At 51.0% G+C, this 24,699-nt stretch overlaps 9 protein-coding genes across 9 annotated transcripts; 3 read left to right on the forward strand and 6 right to left on the reverse strand.

Annotated features, from left to right (window-relative positions):
- Positions 1-487: 487 nt before the first annotated feature.
- Positions 488-1,429, forward strand: APUU_20219S (Mpv17/PMP22 family protein; the record flags this gene model as incomplete). Its single annotated transcript, XM_041698836.1, has 4 exons — positions 488-628; positions 696-971; positions 1,040-1,306; positions 1,358-1,429. 4 exons carry the CDS (start codon positions 488-490, stop codon positions 1,427-1,429), a joined length of 756 nt encoding a protein of 251 aa, XP_041551981.1.
- A 609-nt stretch (positions 1,430-2,038) lies between these two features.
- Positions 2,039-3,718, reverse strand: DCN1 (defective in cullin neddylation 1 family protein; the record flags this gene model as incomplete). The annotated part of the gene is made up of 5 exons (XM_041698837.1): positions 2,039-2,474; positions 2,541-2,715; positions 2,786-2,856; positions 3,481-3,524; positions 3,635-3,718. The coding sequence occupies 5 exons, from the start codon at positions 3,716-3,718 to the stop codon at positions 2,039-2,041; spliced, it is 810 nt and encodes a 269-aa protein (XP_041551982.1).
- A 539-nt stretch (positions 3,719-4,257) lies between these two features.
- APUU_20221S (nuclear export protein Noc3) lies at positions 4,258-6,321 on the forward strand (the record flags this gene model as incomplete). The annotated part of the gene is made up of 1 exon (XM_041698838.1): positions 4,258-6,321. One exon carries the CDS (start codon positions 4,258-4,260, stop codon positions 6,319-6,321), a length of 2,064 nt encoding a protein of 687 aa, XP_041551983.1.
- A 589-nt stretch (positions 6,322-6,910) lies between these two features.
- APUU_20222A (uncharacterized protein) lies at positions 6,911-9,894 on the reverse strand (the record flags this gene model as incomplete). Its single annotated transcript, XM_041698839.1, has 2 exons — positions 6,911-9,738; positions 9,822-9,894. The coding sequence occupies 2 exons, from the start codon at positions 9,892-9,894 to the stop codon at positions 6,911-6,913; spliced, it is 2,901 nt and encodes a 966-aa protein (XP_041551984.1).
- Positions 9,895-10,920: 1,026 nt separating this feature from the next.
- Positions 10,921-15,245, reverse strand: APUU_20223A (PT repeat family protein; the record flags this gene model as incomplete). Its single annotated transcript, XM_041698840.1, has 2 exons — positions 10,921-15,125; positions 15,185-15,245. 2 exons carry the CDS (start codon positions 15,243-15,245, stop codon positions 10,921-10,923), a joined length of 4,266 nt encoding a protein of 1,421 aa, XP_041551985.1.
- A 2,476-nt stretch (positions 15,246-17,721) lies between these two features.
- Positions 17,722-18,510, reverse strand: APUU_20224A (uncharacterized protein; the record flags this gene model as incomplete). Its single annotated transcript, XM_041698842.1, has 1 exon — positions 17,722-18,510. The coding sequence occupies one exon, from the start codon at positions 18,508-18,510 to the stop codon at positions 17,722-17,724; it is 789 nt and encodes a 262-aa protein (XP_041551986.1).
- An 847-nt stretch (positions 18,511-19,357) lies between these two features.
- Positions 19,358-19,826, reverse strand: APUU_20225A (uncharacterized protein; the record flags this gene model as incomplete). Its single annotated transcript, XM_041698843.1, has 2 exons — positions 19,358-19,706; positions 19,765-19,826. The coding sequence occupies 2 exons, from the start codon at positions 19,824-19,826 to the stop codon at positions 19,358-19,360; spliced, it is 411 nt and encodes a 136-aa protein (XP_041551987.1).
- A 1,411-nt stretch (positions 19,827-21,237) lies between these two features.
- Positions 21,238-22,596, reverse strand: APUU_20226A (uncharacterized protein; the record flags this gene model as incomplete). Its single annotated transcript, XM_041698844.1, has 2 exons — positions 21,238-22,536; positions 22,594-22,596. 2 exons carry the CDS (start codon positions 22,594-22,596, stop codon positions 21,238-21,240), a joined length of 1,302 nt encoding a protein of 433 aa, XP_041551988.1.
- A 1,053-nt stretch (positions 22,597-23,649) lies between these two features.
- APUU_20227S (uncharacterized protein) lies at positions 23,650-24,099 on the forward strand (the record flags this gene model as incomplete). The annotated part of the gene is made up of 1 exon (XM_041698845.1): positions 23,650-24,099. One exon carries the CDS (start codon positions 23,650-23,652, stop codon positions 24,097-24,099), a length of 450 nt encoding a protein of 149 aa, XP_041551989.1.
- Positions 24,100-24,699: the final 600 nt, after the last annotated feature.

Below are 24,699 nucleotides of genomic sequence, written 5' to 3' on the forward strand. Positions count from 1 at the left end.
AGACGACCGACCATCTGCCGGCCTCGTGGCCGACCTGCCAGTTCCCTCCACTCAGCTCCAGACCACATTCCTGACCATCTGGTGTCTTTCATTGGGCTTAATAAACGTCTCTACGTCTGCTGTGGTTTGAAAAACGCGTGCAAAGCTATCATAACCGCCGAGCACCGCCCAGACTAGGCCAGCGCCGCCAATTGACTCCGCTTCGCAACCTCGGTAAGCTCCAGGACTCCCGATCTGCTGTTGTCAAGCGCCAGTCCAGCCTCTCCATAAACAAACACCAGCCCCTGTCCTATATTATTATTCGCCCAACCGACTCCAACCCCATATTTTTCCCTCTTCGTCCCTGACCCGCCACGTCTTCATCGCTCCATCTTTCTTCCCACATCGTCTGCCATCGCGCTTCTGCGTTCATTGCCTTTCTCCAAACTCTCCGCGTTTTCCTGATCGCTGCAGGTTCCCTCTTAATCGCTCCTCTACCGTCGCAGCCATGTCGGTAAAGTTCCAGGACGCCCAAAATGCCGCCACCGCCGCTGCGGGCGACATATCGATCCGGAAAGAATCAAAGGAGCTGGCGCATAAGGTCGGCGAACGCCTGACTGGAGGCAACGCGGAGACCGGTTATCTCGCCGTACGTCCACTTTGCGAAGGTCGAGAATTTGGTGCTTGGTGTCGCTGACAGGATCTCGCGCCTCTAGATATATCTCCGAGAGCTGCAAAACAACCCTCTGCGCACAAAGATGCTGACTTCCGGTGTCCTCTCTTCTGCGCAAGAGTTTCTCGCTTCCTACCTCGCCAACGATGTGAGCAAGCACGGCCACTACTTCAGCTCCCGCGTGCCGAAGATGCTCCTATACGGCATGTTTATTAGTGCCCCTCTGGGTCACCTTCTTGTCGGCATTCTGCAACGCATCTTCTCGGGTCGCACCAGCTTGAAGGCCAAGGTTCTTCAGATTCTTGCCAGCAATCTGATTGTACGTACATGGTTTCCCCCAGCAACTGTCCTATAGTCTCAGCAAAAATCCTAACCGCGGCGGCTCAGGTGTCCCCCATCCAAAACGTCGTCTACCTGACGTCGATGGCCATTATCGCTGGCGCGCGTACCTTCCACCAGGTCCGCGCTACCGTCAAGGCTGGCTTCTTCCCTGTCATGAAGGTCAGCTGGATCACCTCGCCTCTGGCGCTTGCCTTCGCCCAGAAGTTCCTCCCTGAGCACACCTGGGTGCCATTCTTCAACATCATCGGGTTCTTCATCGGAACCTACGTCAACACCCACACCAAGAGAAAGCGCCTCGAAGCCCTGCGAAAGGTACGTCTTGGCTAACATCCGACAATTTTCTTCTTGCCTAACTCTCTGCAGCGTTACGACCAGCGCCGCGGCGGCCCCGGCAGCGAGTACGAGAAGGGACCCGGTGGCCCCGAATACCGATAGAGGATTCAAACCCTTCTCACGTTTCAATTACCTCCGATAGGTCGAACAGAACATGACGAACGACGTCCGTAAATACCGACATGTTTTCCGCTATCGTCCATTAAGAAACACGACTTTATCATGACTGTTGACCGTGAACCCAAATACCTTCCCCCACATTCCTCGGCCCAAAACTATATCCTTATTCCATCCCCGCATTTTCTTTGTACTCTTGAGACTCCGACAATATACTGGCCGGATCAAATCGCTACAAATCTAACCCCGTCTACTAGACGAAGATATGTTTTTATCCTGTTACGATGAATGGTTCTTCTTTCTGTCTTACACCCTCGGTTTCGGCCTCGGCAATCTCCATACATAGTTTTGAATTTATAATGCCTCTTGGTGCACTTGCTGTATTTCAATTCCAAGAGCAGACTTGTACGTACTATGCCTCAATGCAGGAAAACGCCGTCCATTTCTTGAACTCGCATTAGACTAGAATTTGCTCTCACGATATCTTGCTCGCTTCTGCACTGGTAAGCATAAAAAAGACTAATAACAGGCAGAAATAGATCGTTTTGGATCTCCATGGATTCCTCACTCCCATGGCTTCATACACAGTCCTGCCTATTCAACCTCCATAGCACCCTCACTATTGCCTCTCTTTTCCCTAACCCATGCAACGAAGCCATCTAGTGCCCCGGGCCACGCGCCATCTTCGCTCCACCATCCAAACGCTTCATCCTCGTGGCTCTTGCGCATAAATACCTCGACCTGCTGCCATAGGTCCTTGTTGACGGGTTTTTTGCCGCATCCCTCAAGGAACTCAATCCACCAGTCCAGCCAGGGAGTTGTCGCGGTGTTCCAGGCGACGCCACCCTTCGGGGTACTGAAGAAGAGGCTCCACTGTTCGACAGCAATTTCGAATTGAAGGTTGCGCTGGCCCTGGACCAGGCAAAGGGGGAATGTGTAGCGGTATACGCGACGGAAGAGGTCGAGTTCTGTGGGGATGCGCGCGCGGAGGTCGGAGGCATGGGCGGCCATCTTGTCTATGGTGTCGCACCTGACTGAGGTTAGATGAATGCCTCTAGCTTGTAATAGGCGTAGTTGATAGGACATGGTTGCTTACTGAACAGATCTCCAACCATTTAGGAAGCCTTCGCGAGTGAATTCGCCCATGGATGGAGATTTTAGGAGCTCGGCGATGGCGAGACAGGTTACTTCGTCCAACTCGACGTTGATATCTCCGAGGTAACGCATGGCGCCATCAATGCCGATTGTATCTGGGCTTTCCTCTGGTGAATCTACTCACGGTTAGCACGGCCAGTGTCAAGACATAAAGTCAGAGTGACTGCCTTAAGCAGATTGGAGTACCTCGGTATTTATCGAATATCTGATTGATGGCAGGAGTTGCCCCTGCTGCAGCCTGGGGACTCTGAAAGTATCTGAATAATACTGTTAGCATCTGAATCGTGGAACCGTTTATAGGTTGTCTGTAGAAAATGTATTTAACGTAGTATAGCCTCCAGTGCGCCAGTGAATCAACATCAGTAGCGTCGCCAGTTTGAGACTTTGGAGAGAATCCAGAGTTACCCAGACGTTCTCAGTCACAAGACTGCCTCAAGAGAACATCGACACTGATATTCGTGGCACTATTTAACCGCACTGATGTTGGTAGACTAGGCAGCCAAGCCAAGCTTATTGGAAGCAGAAATAGAAATGACATGGTACAAATGAAATGTATAGATTCAGCCGTATTCTTGACGCCTCAAGAGGCGAGATAAGTTATGGCGTAGTTGCTCGAAGACAGCCCACTTCATGAGTTGGCATGGAAACGGTATGCTACAAGAGAACCGCATAATAGCAGGGTCAGAGACATGAAGATGATCTGTCTCTGATGATAACTGGTTTTCACTCCAATGGACGCCTAGTACAATGCGGATTTCAAATCTACGCAAGGACCCCCAAGGCTGGTTTGAGTGATGCATTCCCCTGGCTTGGCTGGGGCGAGTGGAAGCGAGGACATGGGGAATAGCAGGACATGGTTGAAAGTAAACTGACAAACTTACGCATCGATAGCTTCTTCGGTATTCCATCGATACTGCTTCAGAAACTGTTTAAAACGTCAGTGTATATACGTCACGTGATTGTATTTTCGATGTGTTGTAGGGAAATATCCACAACAAGACAGATTAAAGAGCAGGGAAATTGCAGAAAATCCACCTTTGTTGCCACAGTATCCTTTGCTTGTGTGAAGCTCACAAACTGAGCTATTTGCTGCTTCTGTACTGAAGAGTACGGCGGCATGGCGGGGTGAACGCAGGTATTTGGCGGGGCACAGATAATCCACTAAATAGATTAGGGATGATAGTGAGATACAAACAAAAGTAAAGAATTAGCTGCAAGAGTATCAACTAAATAGCAGAGACAGATGTTGTCGAGGTTAAAGAAAAGTCAGTCAAATTAACCAGGATATTGCTTGGATTCACTGGAAAGTCCACTCACAGCAAGAGATGCTGACTGATCTAGGCACGTGCTATTCAGGGCACTTTCCAGATTCGGACTCACAGCCACCGCCCAAGTGCATTGATTTTAATTTACAGGTCGTGCCTGAAAGATAGGTTACTATTGCTTCTACTATTGGATACAGGCTTCTCGATTTAATCATCGTCCCTGAGCGCACGCATCATAGTCAGTTCTCGACTCTACATTCTGGAGTAAACTGCCGGTGGATCGGCGACACTAGCGGGATTTCTTGGCACTGGAGAAAAATAGGCAAAAAAAAAAAGTTTCGAGACCATCAGTTTCCGATTTCCCAAGCACCGCCAATCCAGATCAGCGATATCATGGCTCCTGGACGGACAACCAAGCGGAGAAGAGTGAGCCCGCCAGGCGACGAAGGCAATGCTTCCTCCAAACCCTCGCGCTCGAACCTAGGCGACTTTTACTCCCACGCCGCCGAATGGGACCTCGAACAGGATTACGAACAACGGCCGCGCAAGTTGAATAAGAAGGAGGAGAGGACCAGACTTCCGATTAAGACATCAGAAGGGTTTCAGAATGTCGAAGCGCCCGAGGCCGAAGAATCGGACAGCTTTCTTGGGACAGACGACGATGAATCGGAAGATGGTGACGCCGGCGAGGACGAGGTAGAGGAAAGTGAAGAGGAGGCGCCCAAGATTCCATTGAAGCAGCAGATCCTACAAGCGAAAGAGGAGATTGCTCGAACCGCGACGCTCATCAATGAAGACCCGGAAGAGCATATTTCATCGTTCAAGATCATTGCTGAGATGGTGGAGGGCGGATCACACGTCGCTGTCAAGAAGCTTGCTCTTGCGGCGCAGGCCGCGATCTATAAGGACGTTATTCCGGGCTACCGAATCCGACCGCTGAGCGAGGAGGAAACATCCACGAAGATTTCTAAAGAAGTGCGAAAGCTCCGGAATTACGAACAATCGCTTCTCTCAGGCTACAAACATTTTATTCAGACGCTTCTCGCTCTAACGAAGTCTTCGAAAGACAAAGTGAATACTGATGCGGGAATGAAGAATGTTGCCATCAATTGCGCGTGCAACCTACTCCTTGCTGTGCCACATTTCAATTTCCGCGCGGAACTGCTGAGGATCGTTGTCAACCAGCTGGCTAGGAGGCGCGTTGACAACGACTTCGTCAAGTGCCGGGATACTCTACAAGATGTATTTTCCCAAGATGATGATGGAGTAGTCTCCTTAGAAGCTGTCCGGCTACTTGCGAAGATGATGAAGGCGAGGGACTTCCAAGTTCACGGAAGCGTGTTGGATACGTTTCTCCACCTTCGCCTGCTTCGGGAATTTTCATCAAAGGCCTCCCGGGATAGAGTTGACCGCGATGACGAAGAGAACACCGTTGGCGGTAAGAAGCAGAAGCAGAAAAAGGAATTTCGCACCAAGCGAAACCGCAAGCTTGATAAAGAACGCAAGGTAGTGGAAAAGGACATGAAGGAAGCAGACGCCCTGGTATCGCACGAGGCACGAGACAAAAATCAAGCGGAAACATTGAAGCTTGTTTTTGGCACGTACTTCCGCATTTTAAAACTTCGAGTCCCTAACCTCATGGGCCCCGTACTTGAAGGTCTCGCCAAATATGCCCACATGATCAACCAGGACTTCTTTGGAGACCTGCTTGAAGCACTTAAGGACCTGATCGGACACGCCGAGCAAGACGAATCGAACGAGGGTGGCGATGATGATGACGAGAACGACGAAACCGCCGACCTAAACAAGACCAATCGAGACTCCACTCGCGAATCTCTGCTCTGCACCGTAACCGCCTTTGCCTTACTCGAAGGGCAAGACGCCAGCAAAGCTGCTGCAGCCCTACACCTCGACCTCAGCTTCTTTATCAAACACCTCTACCGAACCCTCTACTCCCTCGCAGTTAACCCAGATGTCGAATACAACCCTAACGCATCCAACACTCTCCGCCTCCCAGACCCATCCTCACCCTCCTCATCCGACCCGCAAGACAACCGTCGAAGAAAAGTCAACTTCCAAACCCCTATAGTCCTCCTCCTCCGCTGTCTCAACGCCTCGCTAATTTCCCGCGCAAATGGCATACCCCCACCCGTCCGCCTAGCAAGCTTCGCGAAGAGATTAATGACGGCCTCGCTTCAAGTCCCTGAAAAGTCAGCGCTTGCAACCCTTGCGCTTCTCGACAAGCTTGCGAGACACAACGCCCGCCGCATCTCCTCCTTATGGTATAGTGAGGAGCGGAAGGGTGACGGTGTTTTTAACCCGTACGCGACGGACTTTGAGGCGACAAATGTCTTTGCAGGTACGGTTTGGGAGGGAGAGTTGCTCAGGCTTCATTATTGCCCCGCTGTCAGGGATGCTGTTGGTGGAATTGAGAAGATGATTGTTACCCGGGATTAGCTTAATTTACACTGTTGATAGAGGATAAAAGAAATTATATCATTTGCGACATCAAATGGTAGCTTTGAATATTATGGCCAGATTTTTTTTTTCGGTGATTTGTCTTATGGTCTCTGATTAACAACAATTAGATCATCTGCCGAGAGCATACATAAACTTCTCGGTTCAAAGAGACACTTTGCCGCACAGTCGCAGGCTGCTGAGAAAGAAAGAAATGCCAACACTTGGTTGGGCTTGTCCCGGGAAAAAAAGAGAAAAGAAAACAAAAGATACTCGTACAAAGGCTTCCCCTCGCACCCACCACCACCAACCCATATTCTTATCCCATATTATTCTTATCCCTCAGCCTGAGATACCACTCCGAAGGCGTCAACAGAATAATTAAGTAGATATCGCAAGGACATCTACTTCTTCATTCTGCGAGTCATCCATCGGTCGTCACGCAGCAACAGAGGAGAAACGGAACACAACGCGCGGACAACCAAACACCAACCAACATGCACCCGAGCCAACACAACCAAGAACAAAACAACACCCTCGTCGAGTCAAATATGTGTATCCACGCGAGGAAATGCAAAAGACAATATGCTTAAGCCAATTTATCAACACGGTAACCCGCCTCGCTGTTTATCGACCCGTTGCCACCTCCGTACCACTCAATGTCGTCGAATTGGCCTTGGTCGAGGTCGTGACCGGGGTCAGGACGGGTAGGGGGCAGATGAACTGGTGGGGGCGAGAAATACTGTAGCTGTCCTTCGTGTTGGCTCTGGGGAGGGAGGGAAGGTCTCACGTCACGGAAAGAGGAGGAGCTTGCTATTCCAGACGCAAATGGGGGCTTCGGAAGCTCATACCCCATGGCCGATAAGGAAGTGGCTGCTTCTCTGCCAAAGTCGTGATGAGACTGGGAGCCGGGAAAAGGATGGCCGTGGCCCTGGGCTTGCCCATATGCGGGGGTCTGAACCTGACGGTTGAGCTGTGCAAAAGTACGCTCGCGGTCAGCCATTATCTGTCTCTGATGCTCATTGCGCAGAGCAGGGTGAACTAGGCTTGGACTTTTTGCCCTCTTGGTTTGTCCTCCAGCGCCGACGGCAAGCGTTGGAGTACCGGACGGGGCGGGTGACGCCGAATTGGGAGGAATTGCCGCGGGGCGTATTTGCATAGGAGCCGATATCGCGAAGCGAGGGCTCTGGCTTTCTTGGCTGCTGGCATATTTACCCTCCTTCGAATGGCGAGGGGTGCGTGGGCGAAGAAATCTGTTGCCCGACTGACTGTCACCATCACCCTTTCGGCGGAAACCACTGAACATGCCACCCTTTTTCTTGGGGGTTTTCAAATCTTCGCCGCTCAAAACACTGCGGGATTGGCTCTCAGACTCACGTTTGGAAGAGGATTGAATGCTGTTGCTCTCTGAGCCCTTTCTCTGGCTAGCCTCGTCGGCAGGCTTGGGATCTGAGGTCGGCTTAGGGCTGGAGATACGACCCAACTGAGCATCCTTTGTTTTGGGGCTTTTCGATAACTCGTTATCGTTTGCTGAAATGCCTCTCTTCATTGCGGATGGGGTAGCAACGCCGTCAGTTTGAGAATCAGGGGTGTTGACAGCAGCAGTGGAAGATGAACCACTGTTGCTCAGGCCCTGCTCGTCGGGTTCCTTTCCTGTAGTAGTTTCAGTCTGTTGCACAGGCACAGGTTTGCTTTCCTGGGTGGGCTTCTTATTAGAAACCCAATCATCCCGTTTCATTTGCATCGGCTTCTGCTTTCTCTTGTTCTGATACTGGAACCGCTTGTCGCCATCTCTACCAGGCCTGAATCCTCCTGGTCCTCCTGGATAGGATGCCTCCCATTTGGAGTCGTGAGCTTGGGCCTGGATACCCGCAGCGCTGTGGTTAGACAGTATCAGCTGGGTGAGATCACTTCTCAGTCTAGCTACTTCCTGGCGAACGAAGTTTTTGACCCTTTCCTCAGCCATTATCATTTCCTTCTGTGCATTGTTTATCCGAATGTTGGTATCTGCCAAGAGTCGTGGTACGTCTTTGATGGTCTCTCCATGGGCCGCGGTGCGGATGTCGAGAACCCGAGCAAGGTCAGAAACGGCATCGACCTGCTTGAGGATCTGATCTGTTGACCAGTGGCTGTTATTCTCAGATGTTCTGGAGATTTTGTTAACAGCTGTGTTGAGGTGGTAATGGAGCGAGTCCACATGCGATGCAAGTTGCTGCTCCATGGTCACCGTATTCTGGTATCCTGGGTGCGGAGGGGGAGGAGCATACCCGCCATGACCAGTCACGTCGGTAAAATACTGTGCTTCATTGACAGCATTGTTGCTCTGGCCAATTTGGCTATCTCTCAGTCCGTCTCGAGCTAGGGACCTGGTTGGCAAAGGGGGGACTGGTGCTTCACGTGGATACAAGAAGAGCTGATCATCGGTCTGCTGCTCGCAAGCCTTCGGGTTGTAACTGGAAGATGAGACGATGAAAGGGTGCTTTGGTTTCTGAGCGACCTTATCAAACAATGAAGACAGCGAGGCCTTTGCTGCCACTGTTTTGGGGGTGTCATAAATCGACGGTGAGTATGCTCTGGGAGGGAGGGGGGGAGTACTAGGAGCAACCGGCATCGCAGGCTGGTTACTTTCCGCTTCCATACTGGGCACTCGATCCTGTACTTGGATAAGTTCAGCTTGGCCAGTGTTATTCAGTTCACCAGTGCGGGCGGGAGGGGACAGGCCGTCATGCAGCAAACCCTCAAGACGTGTGCTTGCGGTGCCTCGACCACCGTCAGCACTACGCGTGGCACTGTGTTTAACCTTTGCTTCAGTTGTGCCATCGTCACCGTTCTTAGCTTGAATACGCAAAGGGGGCCAAGACAAAGTACTATCTTCGGACATTTTTTCTGGGCTGGTGGCATCAGAGAACTCGGAGGTATGGGCTGGTGCGGAATACGGCTGCACATCGCCCTTCCTAGCCCTGGGAACATACAACTTTGCCTCGTTGAAGTTAGGGGCTGGAGTGGATTGGATCTCCTCATCAGAAGAGGCACGCTTAGAGTCACTACTCCATACGTCACTGAATTTCGGCATGCTGCTCAAGGGAGGGATCTCTTTGCGAAACTCTTTTCCAATATCCTTGAAGCTGAATTTGGAACGCAGCGTTGCCACCTTCGATTTCTTCTTTCCGGACTTTTCGGACTTTTCAGACTTGTCGGAGCCTTCAGACTTCGAGTTTCGTTCGCTCGGTAGCGCAGGCTCAGTGGTGGACCTTTTCTTTGTGACTTTGGGCATGCTCAAAAAGCTCGACTTGGACATGGGTGACGATATTTCTTCTAGATGGGCGGCACGAGGCTTGGGCTTTGGCATCGGAAGTGCTAGCTCAGCGTCGTAGTCCAATCCAGAGGACGTGTGTGTTTGTGGTTTGGGGGCTGGCTCTGGAGCCAAGTTAGCCTCGTTATAACACTCAAGCTATTTTGACTGTTGTGAATGCGTGGAGGGGAAGCTGGTGAATATTTACCTCTGCCAGGGTTGGCCAGTCGCTGTTCTTGCTCCTTGGCCTTCATCTGAGCCCAGGCGTTGCCCTCTACCATGGCTGAGGACACTGGATTCGAAATCGGGCTAGGGTTTTCACAGGACTGTGTTGTTACTTGGCTATTTTCAAGAGGAAACACCAGAATAGGTGAGAAAGGGGAATTCAGATTGTTTGACCAGACAGGATATGTGCAGTGAATAAGCGATGACCTTGCCTTGGACAGTTGGGATGTTGTGAATTCACATACGCAAATTCGTGAAAATTCGTGGGAAAGTGAAAACGGAGATGTGTTTAGCGAGAAGTTGAAATGAAAACAAAAGATTCAGGAAGAATTTCTCAGAGATCCTGTTACTGGGACATAGCGCTTGTTGTTGTTGTTGTTGTTGCGCGGATTAAAAGTGTGAATGGAAATGCGCGCATTTCTTCGAACTGCAGGCTCACTGCTAGAGAGCGTAGAAAGCCAGACCTCAAAAAAAGTTGGGTAATGACGCTCAGATAAGATTAATTGCATCGTAAGATTCTGGAAAGAAAGTTTAGTGTCTATTTGATTGAGCAACTGACTGGAACCTATGGGCCGGAGGTGGTGGCCGTGAAGCTTGTTTGAGAAGGACAAACACGTGAGGCGATAGCAACTGAGGATTCAATTCTACATATCTAAGGTAAGGAGAATAAGGTCAAACAATGGTCTTCATTATCATCAACTATCATAAGCATCAAGTCATCACTGCACACTAGCGCAGGTCGGTAAATCAACCCAGCAAGTGATGCACGGACACGCCATTTTAAACGAGTGGAGGAATAATATGGGTTGAGCAGGGTAATTAAGCAATACAGAACATGGGTCCTTCGATAGCAAAGGCAGGGAAATCACGTCGAATCAAATGAGCGGCTCAAACATGTAGTTTGGGGGATTAGGCGTTTCCTGGGGTATATATGGCCTGCCAGAGGAAGGCCAGGAATGGGGCAGCAATAACGATCATCAAGAGCAGGTCCCTGGATCGCATTAGCCCACGCAAAATATAAGGCAAAACAAAAGTCAAATCATTGTTCTCGACTCGACAACAAATTTCGAAACATCTCTTTTTCAGTTTGCCCTTCCACGGCGGCGGAAGGGTGCAAAAATGGAACCAAGGAAATTGACAAACACGGCACGCAGGATACTCTTCAACCAGCTGTCGTTCTTGTTATTAAGAGAAACAGCAGTGACTGACCGGTTCTGACTTGGAGATCGTGAATCAATTGCCTTACTGTCTACATTGTCCGTAGTGCCTTCCGTAGTTGAGGGTGGTTGAAGGCTCGCGGAGGGGCCACTCTCTACGGCAGTGGATGTCTCGTTTTCTTGGTTCGTTTTCTTGGGGTCTTTGGGAGCATTTTCTGTAGAAACAGGGAGTTGCTCGGTGGATGGCAGTTCAAGCTTCCTCAGAAGGGCCTCGCCATCGCCAGCAAGCGCAGCTAGCGCAGGGTCGGCTGCGGGTTCTGGTGTCGCTGGTGCCTTGGATGTATCTGCCGGTTCTTTGTTGGCGGAGGGCTGAACTTGAGGGGGGACAGCAAGCGAATCACTTGTCTTCACATCGCTCTCTTTTACTGGAGTGGATTCAGGTTCTTCCTTGTGCGCCACGACAGCTGCTCCGGCGGCAACGGCACCTGCAGCAGCAACTGCAGCACCCCCAGCGATAACTTCAGGAGTCAAAAGACTGTCCTTATCCTTGGACTCTTCCTCTTCCTTAGCAGCTGTGGGGTCCTGGGCTTCAGGCGGCTCTGGAACTTCTTCTTGGGCTGCCACGTTATCGGCGGGCTGGGCGGGTTGGACCTGGACCTCCTCGGCCTCGGATTCGACTGTTGCTTCGGGATTTGTTTCGGGGTCTTTAGCAACGGCGGGTTCAGAAGCACTGGGCTTTTCCTCGAGGATTTCGGTGGCGCCTTTCTGATAAGCCTGCTCGGAGGGTTGCGCGGTTTCGTCTGCAACGGGATCGACAGTTTCGACGTTCAGAGTGGCAGTTTCTTGTTCTTCGACAGCAGCTGTGTTCGCAACGGCTGTCTGTACAGTGGGCTCTTCCTTCAACGGCTCTTCATGAGCTATTTCGGAGGAGGCTTGGTCTGCGGCCGCTACCTCCTTTGCTGGCTCCTCAACAACCTCGGTCTTTGCGTTGTGAGTTTCTTCCGTAGTTGTAACATCATCTAGGGTCTCAGGCACCGGGTCCTGCGTCGAACTTTGCGCTGGTGCAGACTCAACGTTGGCGGAATCATCTTCAGTTGGCTCTTTGCTGGCCGACTCTTCAGGGGCAACAGTTTCGGTTTCAGGCTCCTTGGAAGTTTCTGGTTCAGCTGCAGGAGCAACAGTTTCAGTGGCCTTCTCCGTTTCGAGCTCCTTAACAGGTTCTGGCTGAGTAGCTTCTTCCACAGGGTCCCCAGTTTCATTTTCCTTAGTGGGATCTTCAGTGGCAGTAATTGGCACTGCTTGATCTTCTGTGGATGTGACCTGGATAGGTGTCTCGGTGGACTCTTCGGCCGCTGCTGTCTTAGAAGTGTCAACCTCTGTGGCAGGTTGCTCTTCGGCGATAATCTTGGTAGGATCCTCAGCCGCCGCGGCCTCCGGCTCTGCAGGGGACACTTCAGCTGGCGTTTCCGTTGCTGGCTCTTCCAAGGGCTCAGCAGTAGCGGGCGCGGGCCTTTCTTCAACAGGGGCGCCTGTGGACTCTTTGATTGCGGGCTCCTCAGGTACCTCTGTCGAAGGGGCATCTACTGATGCTTCCTCGGTGGCAGGCACTTCCGCCGCCGCCGCCGCATCATCAGGTGTCACCTCTTCAGCTGACTTTTCAATTATTGTTTTGTCAACCGGTGTATCCTCACTTGCAGCTAATTTTTGCTCAGTCACAGTCTCCTGTTCTGGAACAGCCTCGGCAGGTGCCTGAGGGGTTGCTGCTTCATTGGCTAGATCTTCACCAGACTCAACAGCGGGTACAGCTTCCTCATCTTTTGGTTCCTCAGTCGCAGCTTCCGTAATAGTTTCCGCAGCAGGTTCAACAGCGACTTCCGTTGCCTCCACCTTGGGTTCCTCAGTCGCAGCTCCCTTCGCGGGCTCGCTGGCCGACTCACCAACTGTTTCTTCCGGCTTAGGCTCTTCGGTGTCTGTTTGCTTTTCGGATTCTTCAGACGGGCCCGCATTTGCTGGGGTGGCTGTCTCTGCCGGAGCATCGACAGCTGCAATATCCTCAACCGACTCTTCGGCCTTGGACTCCTCAGTGGGCGGCTGCTCCTCAGCCTTGGGTTCCTCAACTACAGTCTCAACCTGCTCTTCAACAGTTACAACCCCAACAGCGGGTTCCTCGGCCTTGGTCTCCTCCACAACGGCAGGTTCCTTAATCGTGGGTTCCTCCACAACAGCAGGAGCCTCAGCCTTGGGTTCCTCAGCCTTGGGTTCCTCGGCCTTGGTCTCCTCCACAACGGCAGGTTCCTTAATCGTGGGTTCCTCCACAACAGCAGGAGCCTCAGCCTTGGGTTCCTCAGCCTTGGGTTCCTCAGTCGTGGGCTCCTCCACAACAGCAGGTTCCTCAACCTTGGGTTCCTCAGCCTTGGGTTCCTCAGTCGTGGGCTCCTCCACAACAGCAGGTTCCTCGGCCTTGGTCTCTTCCACAACAGCAGGTTCCTCAGCCTTGGTCTCTTTCACAACAGCAGGTTCCTCAGCCTTAGTCTCTTCCACAACAGCAGGTTCCTCGGCCTTGGATTCTTCGGCCGTAGGCTCTTTAACCTGCTCTTCAACAGGCACAACCGCAGCGGGTTCCTCAGTGGAAGATTCCTTGGCGGTTTCTAGGGTCTCTGCTGCTGTATTCGCGGCAGGCACCTCAGCGGCCAGTTCATCGGCTCCTGTTTGGCTTTCTGTGGACCCTTCGGCTGCTTGTTCTGTTATGATCTCCTTTGTTGAGTCAACATCCTCAGGAACGGCCGTGGATTCTTCCACCTCAGCCGGATCAGCAGCCTCAGTAGTAGCTACGGGCTCTTCTAGCTTAGGCTCCTCAACTGCCGTTTCCGTTTCAGTGGTTGCGGCTGGAGTTGGCTCATCGGCTGTGGTAGTCTTGACGGGCTCTACAGTTTCAGTGTCAGCTGCCGAATTGTCCATCTTAGTTTCATCTCCAACTTCCGTTGGTGAGTCAGCCACAGGCTTTTCCTCAGCTAGGGACCCTTCGGCCGTCGGCTCCTTGCTTGTTTCCTCCGTGTAAGGCCTCTCAACAGTGGGTTCGGAAGTTTGCTGCTCAGTGAGGGGTTCCTTTTCAGTTGCTGGCACTTCATCCTCTGCAAATGTGCTCTTTGCTAATGGTTCTGAAGTCGGGGCTTCCTTTTCAGGTTCCGAAACAGCCTCTACTGCCGGAGTTGACTCTTTGACCGGTTCTTCGGCCGTAGGCGTTTCCTCAGATTCTGTAGAAGTCACAGCTGATGTCTCAGCCCCCTCTCCTTCAGGTTCTGTCGCCTTTGTTTCATCCACGGATTCTTTTGAAGTGGCTGGTTCCTCGACCAGTTGTTCGGCTGCCGACTCGCCAGCAGGCTGAACCGTAGCAGAATCCTGGGCGATAGATTCAGTTGCCGCTGCAGCTTCCGTCGGCTCACTCGTCACAACAGATTCCTCAGTAGGCTCATCGGTAGGTTCCTTTGTCGCCTCATCATTCAATGTTTCCGTGCTAGTCGATTCCTCCGTCTCGACAGCCGGGGCCTCAAATGTGGTTTCGATAGGCGCCGGGTCAGCAGAAGTGGTATCAACATCCTTGGGAGTCGTTTCCTCCGGCTCGGTAGCGGCAGTGTCTGCAACCTTCTCGCCCTCAGCTTCGTGCGTCCCCTTCTCGTCGGCTATTTTTGTGGACGCTTCTTCCTCGACCGGAGCATCGACGTTCTCATCCGACTTCCCGGCCTCTATGGTGGCTGAGGCTGGGACTTCTTCAGGCTTCTCGTCCGTTTTTGTAGCTTCGGGTGCAGGCTCTGCAACAGAGGGCTTATCTTCCTTCAAGGCCTCTTTCTCCTCACCCACTGACGGCTGTTCATCGGTTGTGACACCATTTGATTCAGCCTCATCGGAAGCAACAACAGGTGTCTGAGCAGTAGTGGTCTCCTTCTCCTCGCTGGAGTGTGTACCATTTTGCAACGGAGTCACCTCCTTTTCGGATCCGACGGGTATGGCTCCGATGTCTTTGGCGAGCTCCTTTGCCTTCTCCGCCACTTCCTGTTCAACGGTTTCCGCCGAGGAAGTGGTGGGAGCTGCAGTGGACTCGGCATCGACAGCGCTGCTTGTGATGCCTGCTTCTTGGAGTATGTAAGCGGCGTGCCTCTACATATTGGATGTTTCGGGTTGCTTTACTCACCATTTTTCAAATGTTCATTGGTAACGGGGATAGCGACGGTTTCGCCAATAGGAGCAGCCATTATGGTCGTAACAGTCGTGACGGTCGTTAAAATTCAGACAAAAAAATACAGAGCGAACAACCTTGATTCTGAAATCAAGTCTTACAGAAACTCAACAATGACAAAAGCACACCGGGGTATTCTTCACGGGACTGGCGGAATAATGTACAGATACAGAGCGGGTGATGCGGGGTGTAGCAGCACTAGAAGACAGCAACCTCCCAAGCTCAACTTGGAACGCGAAACAGAGAATTAGGTAGGATACGTAAAGACGAAGTGCGTGATGATGAAGGGACAATGGGATCTGTGAGCAGTGATGATGAGAGCAGCCAGGAAAGAACTGAGGCAAGAGCAGAAGAGCAAAGCTTGAGGGGGAGCAGGAGGACGAGAGAAAAAAAAAAGTAAAAAAGGACAAGGTCTCCACCGCAGCAACAGAGGTACACCACCCAGTCACCAGAGTCCCCGGTGACCTCCAGAACTTCAATTTCTCGCGGTTTAGGCAGTGACTAGCTCCATCGCTAGTGGGGAGAGCCGTTAGTGAGCGGGGCGCCAGCACTTATCACCACAGTGATCTTTATTATGATTTGGTTGGATTGGGCAGTCTAAACAATGCGCTCTCGCATTTACAGCACCTAAACTCGAATAGAAATTGTAGGTCCAGGAGGTGGTCTACAGGGATCAAAACTGGCGATAATGCAGGGCCCATTGTTTGCGAAGCTGCACTCGAGGCGACTCGACCCAATGGACGAGAAGGTCTGAGTTGTCGCTCGTCTTGGAGTGAAGACGAGATGTGCAGATCGTGAGCACCCAAGGCCAAAATGCGGTGAGTTGGCGCCGGAGGGCACCAATCACAGGCTGGGCAACAACGAGACTTTTTGGTATATTTTCAAGCCCAAGTGGTGTGCCCGAGGCCATCCGAGCTTTCACTCGCTCCGTCATCTGAGAGAAGTTATCGAGGACCTTTTCGTCAGAGGGTGTGGCACCATCGCACGCTGTGGATGGGCGGAAGAGAAGACCCCACCAGTGATCGTGCTACAAAGGTACCCCTGCCGTTACCCAAGCAGATGTGCTGTCAAGCTCAGGATTCTCCGGTGTTGAAGATACAAGGACAGTCCGGCAATCGCAGTGGCAGAGTGTTCTGCATCGTTCGTGCAGGGCTAAAGCATATAAACCGTCTTGAACTGCGATCTGAATATATACTTCGATCCACCTCGTGCATATTATTACCTCTAACGCCCCCTCTGGAAACTCCGCCAACATTAAACCAAGAAACCAAGAACCTCACAAGCCAGACTAGTCTACATCTCTTGACCTACAGATCCAGGATTATTTTTCTCTTGCGATCCACCGTAGTTTTTTTTTTTTTTTCCGCAGCCGTGTTATGATTTTGTGGAGCAAAACTTTCCATGAGCCATGGAACTCAACGGGTTCCTCGGTAAGCAGCCCATGGTTACCAACAGGTGACATTGGTCTTCTCCCGGCCCGGAGCTTCACGGCTCGTCTACGTAGCACTCTGCAACTGAACCTCCCGCTCAGACACGACGCCCAAAATTCGAGTGAGCCGGTCGTGATCGTTGGGCATATCTCGTAATCTAGATTTCCTTGTGACAGACTACCTACGTGACGCAATCCGAGGTCCCCATTGCGGGCTCTTGCCTCATAGTCATAACCTCTGTCAGTAACTGCGGAGAGAGCTTCCCGCTTGGAGGGGGCGGATTGTCGACTGTCGAGATTATTGGCGGCCTTGCGCTTGAAAGTTAGGAGTTCCCCTTGAAGACCCGGACCCCCTCCAGGTGAACTGCAGGAGCCGTCACTCTAGCGCTGTTGATCAATGCAGCGAAAGATAAGGCAAGTGAAAGTCTACTCTGACTCTGACGACTCTCCAACCCCCCCAACTAGTGTCGTTCAGAGAGGCGAGCTGGTTTTATTTGCTGTAGATCTTGGCGTAATTTCTTGTTCTACAAATTGGTTTAGAACTTAATTATCTATCCCTGCTTATACTCCGTAGCTGCCCTGGAGCTCTTCTCGACTGTGCCGCCGATCCTGCACCTGAAGCTGATATAAGCTCCTGTGGAGACCAAATCATGTGCTTTACTGGACAAGCAGTTGCAGCCGCGGCATTGGATTGGTTTATGCGACAGGTATCTATCTATACTGGGATTAAGCAGTAGGTATGTTGAATACGTAGTAAGAAATTTCAGATTACTCTGATGATAAAACTGTGGGAGAAATGAAAAATAAATAGGGAAACATGAATCGTCAAACAGCAGCAGTAGAAACGGATTGGAATCCAAAGAATGCGCTCGTAATGAAGTCATTGAGAAAATGGAAAGGGAAAATATGGTAAGACGAATAAGAAAATATTAATAGAAACGCAAGTCATGTCACCGTGGACGATAATAAGCAGTCGTTAAATAAGCTGTCGTAATCGTAACAAAACCAACGTCGATCTGGGGAATCATTGAAGAAACGAAGCACAGGAAAGATGAAGAATACATCACAGGATCTCCAAGTCTTCAAACTCGACCACCAAGTGATCACCTATCCCTGGCGCGCTGGAGCTCGACCCCAACGCTGGCCGGTGAGTCATGGCCCAGACGGTACTGCTACTCTGAATATTCGCCGGCCGACTGGCATACACACCGACGTGGATGAACTTGTCTTCTACCCCGTAGAAGAACCAGGTGACTTCCCGCATCTTTTTCCACGTACTGCCCACCGCGCTTGGTGAGGTCGCATACGGGGATATCGTTGGAACCTGGTACCAGACCCAGAGTGAGTGGCCGACTCGTTCGAGTTTGAGGCGTAGTGAATGGATGGCTGACGGCCCTCGATCCGGCACGCTGAGTGGCGACAAGCACCAGTCAGCCCCGTCTGCTGTTGCGCTGACGGATGAAACGTTGGTTGCGCCAGAGCAAAATTCCATGCCTGCCTTGACCCATTTACATGGCCGGCTGTTCCGTGGATTGCTGCCCCCGAATCTATTTGATTGGACCACCGGAACGGTATCAGAAGATATTGACTGGGGAGCACTGCCGGCGAAAATAACCAAGCCTCCCTGGTCCCATTCCATCTCAAAGTCCGCCGTCACGGTCACTTCGGCGACCAAGAACGGATTCCGTAATGAGGTAAACAAAATGGGAGCTGTCGAAGTGTCTCCGTTTGGGGGTTTCCGCCAAAGATCAGTGTTCGGCCCTGCGGTGAGGGTAAAGTATTCCATGCATTGCGGGATCGTAAAGTCTGCAGGCAAATTCAATGCCGTGAACGATGAGCCACTGGGGGGCATCTTGATCCTTCAAAGCCAAGCTCGCGGTTTTCGACCACTAATAAACAGCGCAGACCTTCCCTTTCCTCTCTTTCTCTTCGCGGAAGCTTGTCGGTGACTAAGTGTATTAAATATCAGAGCCCTCCAATCTTCTTGTCCGTATGGCTCGTTTTCTTGCCCTAGAACTGCTGGGACCCAGTACAAAACACAGGAATTCTCCCCGAGCCGAGTGAGCGTACTTCGCAGAGTAATAAGAAAGGAGAACAGCCGGGTAGTTGGTTAAGGATGGAGGAAGCCTTTTCCCTGCGTGGCCGCGAGAAGTAAGGGAGTCCCGACAACAACCCTCCAGTCAGGAAGTCCTCAGTGCGCCGTGGCGTCCTGCGTCAGCGATGATGGTTCTATTAACAAGGCAAGAGTCCGCGATAAGTAAGTCTGAAGATAAAATTGAGCCAGTTGAAGAATGAAGAGGATCCGGGAGATAGAAAAAGAAAAGAACGTCAGGACGTGCTCAGGTCCAGGATCAAGGGGCCAGGATGGCCGGAAACGGATGTGGGTTTCGTTTGAACCACAAACAAGTGAAGGTTCCTCCCGGCTTTATTCATACGGAACCGATCCAAACTTGCCAGATCTACCCAAATCCTGGGGGGAGCGCCATCCGGAGTGTTCCACTCATGGTGGTTTCTTATTATATGTCTCGGTCAGGGGGGCAACATCTCCACGGCCTCATCATACGCTGGGCAAAAAGGCGAACCACTGCGCTGGGACAGGAGGCTGGATCCGAGTTGCTGGTTTGCAACATAGACCCATCGTGATGACAGTCGCGTTTCCTCCGCTCCTGCGGTTTCTTTTTTCTTTGTTGGTTTTCCGGTTATCTCATTTGCTTTTGCTCAGAGCTGGTCTTGATTTGTTCATCGACTGCGCGCCTGCGCAGGAGTGGCGGGTCACCGATCAAGGCCGCATCCCGAACGCGAAAGCGAGCCAGTCCAGGCCAGAGGAAGATGGAAACTGTGGCGAGTTGCTCGGGCAGGGCAGCTGAAACGGTGGCATACAACGGCGCTCTTACGAGGCCCACGATCTCGCGGGCCACTGATTGGGCAAATTGGAAACGATGGGAGCTGAAAGCAAGACTCGCCCGGGGCGGATTCACCGCCTTGGCCGGTGCTTTGGTCGCTTCACTTGTCACAGCTGAGCCCATCACATCCGCATCAATCTCATTCCTGCAGCCCCGTTATTGATCGAAGGATCGTGCTCCCCTCACTTCTCGCACCAACTTACACCTCGCACGCCTGGTCTGGATGAACGCCACTATCGGCGGCCTCGAGCGGGAAAGATTCCATTTTCGGAGATTCCTACTGGCTCGCACTGGGAGCTTGGACCGGTCTGGTGCTTGAATAAGCGAATGGCCTGGACAATCCCTTTACGAGCGAGACAATGATAAGCTCCGTTAGGACCGTGATACTCCCGTCTCTTGCGGCGGGTGTGTCCGCCAGCCGGCCTGATGTGGATGACGAACCCATACCCCGGCCCCGGCTTGTCCAAACTCCAAACCCTTGCACCCTGGTCCCTGAGCAATCCAAGTCCTGCAAGGAATCATTGCAGATATATTTGCGCGCTTCCGTTTGCTAGAACTCACAAACGCCGATCATTAACGACAGTTTGCCAGACAATAGGTGGTGAAAGTCTCTAACCACTCCCTAGTGAATATTGAGCACCACTCTTGGTGACAAAGACAACTTGGACGGTAGTTAACTAGCCCAGGTTAGTTTGTTAATCAAGCGTGGTGAAAGAATCAATCCACGTACTATGTGTAAGCAATCTGAGATCCTGATAATTAGTTATTGCGTTGACCGCATCCCTTCCCAGGACACCCCTGACTGTCTCGGCGCGCAGCTGCCTGCCTCTCCGGTATTTTTCGTGGAAGACATTCAATTTTTCTCTTTACATTTTGAGCCGTCGCACTCTGTTATTTTTGCGCTGCTTTTATCCTTTCCGCGCGAATCTGCTGGTCCGTTATGGTCTGACGACAGTCAGCTTTAGCTGAGTCTGCTTGGTCCCGTAGCTTTCTTCGAGTCTCGCCCCTCTCCAATCATCTCGGTCAGAAATTGGCATTTTACGTAGCGGGTAGGCAAGATTTGCATGAATCAAATCAGCTGCCACCAGCCGAGTCTGGGGTCGTCACCAGTTCCTGGTTTTCTATACGCTCCTGTCCATTCGGATTCTCAACGAAGGACAGCAGGCGACTTCCATCAGGCGTACCGTGAGGGTACCTAAGACTTGGAGTAGATATATCAGCTGAACCCTGGGGTCTGGTGTAATGGCCGTGATCGTTATCACCGTCCCAGCAGCAACTTCGATGCTATGCCCCCCAAGCTTGCAAAGCATACTGGAGCTGAAAATAGAGAGTAGATCAAGACGGTAAACGATAGGAACACATATATTCGAACATTTCAAACAACACCATCATCAACATAACAACAGCCCCAATCGAGCGCAGCGAGACTGTATCAAACGGGTTCAACGTACCTTGAGGCAATGAGCAAACACATTGAAAGAGCTGTAGAGGCGAGGGATATCCCTATCTGCACCACACTAACTATTTTAGTTTTCTACATAGTGGATAAGAAGTGAGTTGTTACAAATTCAGAACAGCTTTGGTATCAGAAGAGCAAGAAAAATCTAATGGAATACAGACAACCTAACAGCCCAGGAAATGGCAGAGAGGCAAGAACATACGCATCCGTAGAGCCATCAACCACCAAAATCTCTCAATGGTGCACCCCATTTTGCTTCCCATTCCCGAAGCCTGCCGTCATCCCAGAGGGCGTAGGCCCAGGCCCAGCGTCGACAATCAACACCGGTTTCAAACATCTCTTCGTAAAGCGGCTCATCTTCTTCCATTTGATTGAGCCAAGTTTCCACCCAAGATAGATTGGGTTTTTCTATCTCTGGCAGCGTCGACAAAAATATTTGTAACCCTTCCCAATCCATACCGAAATTAAATCGATCTGCAGGGTAAATCAATGGGTAAACAGTTTCGTAATCCCGCTGTAAGGACTGAGGATAATATGGAAGGCCCCCACACGAATTCGCATACAGCATGTTGCGCTGGGTTGTAAAGTCGTCGTCTCGAAGAAGCTTGTAGAGAAAGGTCGGCCCAAAAGAGGCCAGTGCCTGCCGGTAGTGGGATCTATACATCCGTAGATCGTCGGTGTCCAGTAAACTGCAGCTAGGGAGAACTATGGATTTCAGGCGTGCTGGAAGGTCGCCATTTTCATTGGGCCCGTACTGCTCCAAGTCATTGGTGACCTTTGCGTAAACCTCTCCATTTCTGTGGTGACAGTACCGCCACAAGCCCGCAAATTCTTCACACTCCCATGGCGCAAATGTCCCAAAGAAGAATTTCCATATTTCCTCCTCGGTAAAAGCTTGTTTACCGTGGTTCCAAGATAACCAATTCGAACTGTTCGGGCTATCAACAGGGTTCTCGATATTACCAAACAAGTTGCAAAAGGTCTGTAGTCGATAGAATGCTCGGTAGTAGCGTTTCTTTTCATTTTTGGACAACTTCAGTGGCAAGATATGTGTGCTCCAACTGATCCCGTCAATCCAGAATGGGCACGGTGCGTTTTGGCTATAATCATTGAGAATCCAAATTGCTATTTCATGGAGTCGCAGCAGATCGCGGACTTCATTAAGATCAACTGGCTGGTCAGGGAGAGGTTGCGTTGCCCTGGATCTTTTCCCCAAGCAGCGAATCTCTTTGTTGCGGCGTCGATCGTCTAGCAGTGCAATTATTCTTTCTCGGTCTGAGCGTCTGGTACCGTGGAATTTCCTTGAGCGAACAGCAGCAATCGCTTCGGTGATGTCCACAAGTCCGCCATAATTCCGTTGCAGAACTTTAGGTAGGGCTTCCTGGCGGACGAGGCGATATGCCTGGTGAAGAGCGGTTGAAGAGCGCGCTATTCCATCGAGAGACTGTAAATCAGGCAGTTGTAACAGGATTTGAGCGCGCAGCTCAATAGGCAGATTCTCCAGTTTAGACTTTGGCTTTTTACAAGGTCAATCATCAGGGCCCACTATGCCGGGGATGAAATTCTAACTTACCATAATGGTGGTGGCGGAATGAAGGCAGGAAGATGAGGGGTCGGGTTTCGATTGTAGATGTCTCAGCTTGTTGATGTCTCTGGCTCTGCGCCGCCTTATGTAACCTCTACTAAGTTAACCGCCTCCCAGTCTATATTTATCACTCCCCCAGCCAGAGGTGCGTTCGAAAGCATGGACACAGCTCAAATGGGCGCTTACAGATAGAGTTCCCCCAATCATCAATTGAGGACATCCCCGCTAACTTGCCTTCTCCCTATAGCCGCCAGGATCGATCCCCCAGGTTGACTCTCGAGCTTCGACCTCCAACCAGCTGAGGCTATTGTGTTGCTTAGCGCCAACTTATTTTGACATTCTAACAGCTTTATATGTTCTGAATAGCCACCCGAGAGGAAACTTTGCCTGTCTGCTTGTCAATTCAGCCACTCAATCAGTACCAGGCCGCTGGGACATCTATATACTCATGTTTGGCCGCTTAAATTAATGTCGAGGCATCAGGCTGTGTTTTGAATAGACGCCCATCGAAGCGTTGCCTGTCAGCCAGTCATTTAAATCGCCCAGCCGGTACCGAACCGTCGGGATTCCTATAAACTGATGGCTAGACGCTCGCCAACCTATCTCTATTGTAGACTGTCATCCAAGGATGTTTCGGATACCCGCTCTGGAGAAAATATTGCTTCTGGTCGAATTGATTCAGCCATCCAATGTACATGAATACGCTAGGAATTGTATATTTAGATGGCTGTACGCGCGCGGTATGTCCACAAGTTGGAAACCCCTTTCCCTTGTCTACACGCAGATACTGTCAATCAGGACGTATGATGCCTGGCGTTTCTCGCAGGTTAAAAGGCAGCCCTTACCCCCATATTGCTCAAATGTAACTTCATTATCCTTCTCGTCTTTCATCGATTCGTTTCTATAGTCTCTCGTCGTTTCTCTGAACGTTATCTCCTTCACACCCTTTACTTCTCTAGCTTTCTGTGTCTAGTTCCGGTCCTTTCTGGCTTCAAGCCTATCTTTTATCCGCCTCATACTACCCTCCCGCTTTCACCTTCGAGAATGAGCAGCCGTGGGGGAACAAATCGCTCTGCATGGGATGCGGACCCAAGGAATAAGAGGATCCTTGAGGATAGATGGGGATCCGACTCAGAATACGACCCTCGGCGCCCTCGAAATCGGCACCCTCAAGATCAGCCAAAGCCAAGTCACTTCGGTCCAAACTTTCAGAATATTGAGAAGAACCGTTCCGAGTCGTTCACGAACCGCATGGAACCAAAAATGCCCAAACCATACGCGCCCAGACCGACGGACTGGTCCGAGGATCCTCGGATTAAACGAGATTACAACAGGTATAAAGCGCACATCATGGAGTGCAACGTCGCCGGCGACGAATACGGGCCGCTCAATCCCCGAGCAGTTGGTAGAAACACAAAACCTGCAGAGCGGGAGCCAAGATTGAGGGATGGCCTTCTTGCAAACACCAAAAGAAGGACCACTGCGAATAAGTAAGTATACCCATGTTACGTATCTTTGTTCGGAATGTAATGCTTACTATGGAGGAAAAAGGGTAGTTGCTGGGCGCGTGGGCTTTGACCACAAATATCCCTGGGCTTTCCCTTCATTAAAATCCAAAGATTCACATGCAAATGGGAGTGAGATTAACAACTATAAAAGTATCGCTGAAGATGCTGCTGTTGCAGATGGAGAAATAAAGCGGAAAATACATAGATGGCTATAGACCGACACGCTAAAGGGGCTGCAAGACAGAGACTTGCCTGGCCATGGTTCTACGACAAAGTACGGCCAATATGCAAGCCTGGTGTTTCTTTTCTCAGTCTATCTTTGATGTTCTTTTTGGGGGGCTTGCTTCCTCTTCCCAACTTGGTTTGATATTTTTTCCCTTTCAAATCGCCTTAATGAGTGATCCTGGTCTTCAGGTTGTCTTTTACGTTTTTAGTTTTTAGTTTTGAAGTTTGTTTGCCGTTTGTTTATATATACTAGGTCTGATTCAGTGGACTTATCTTACAATACGTTTTTGTTATAGTATGTAGATTCGTTTATTTCCCGAGGTACCCAGTAGATATACTGTGGTTGAAATCAATTTCTGTA

Source organism: Aspergillus puulaauensis, chromosome 2 (assembly GCF_016861865.1).
Source record: "Aspergillus puulaauensis MK2 DNA, chromosome 2, nearly complete sequence".
Lineage (NCBI taxonomy): Eukaryota > Fungi > Ascomycota > Eurotiomycetes > Eurotiales > Aspergillaceae > Aspergillus > Aspergillus puulaauensis.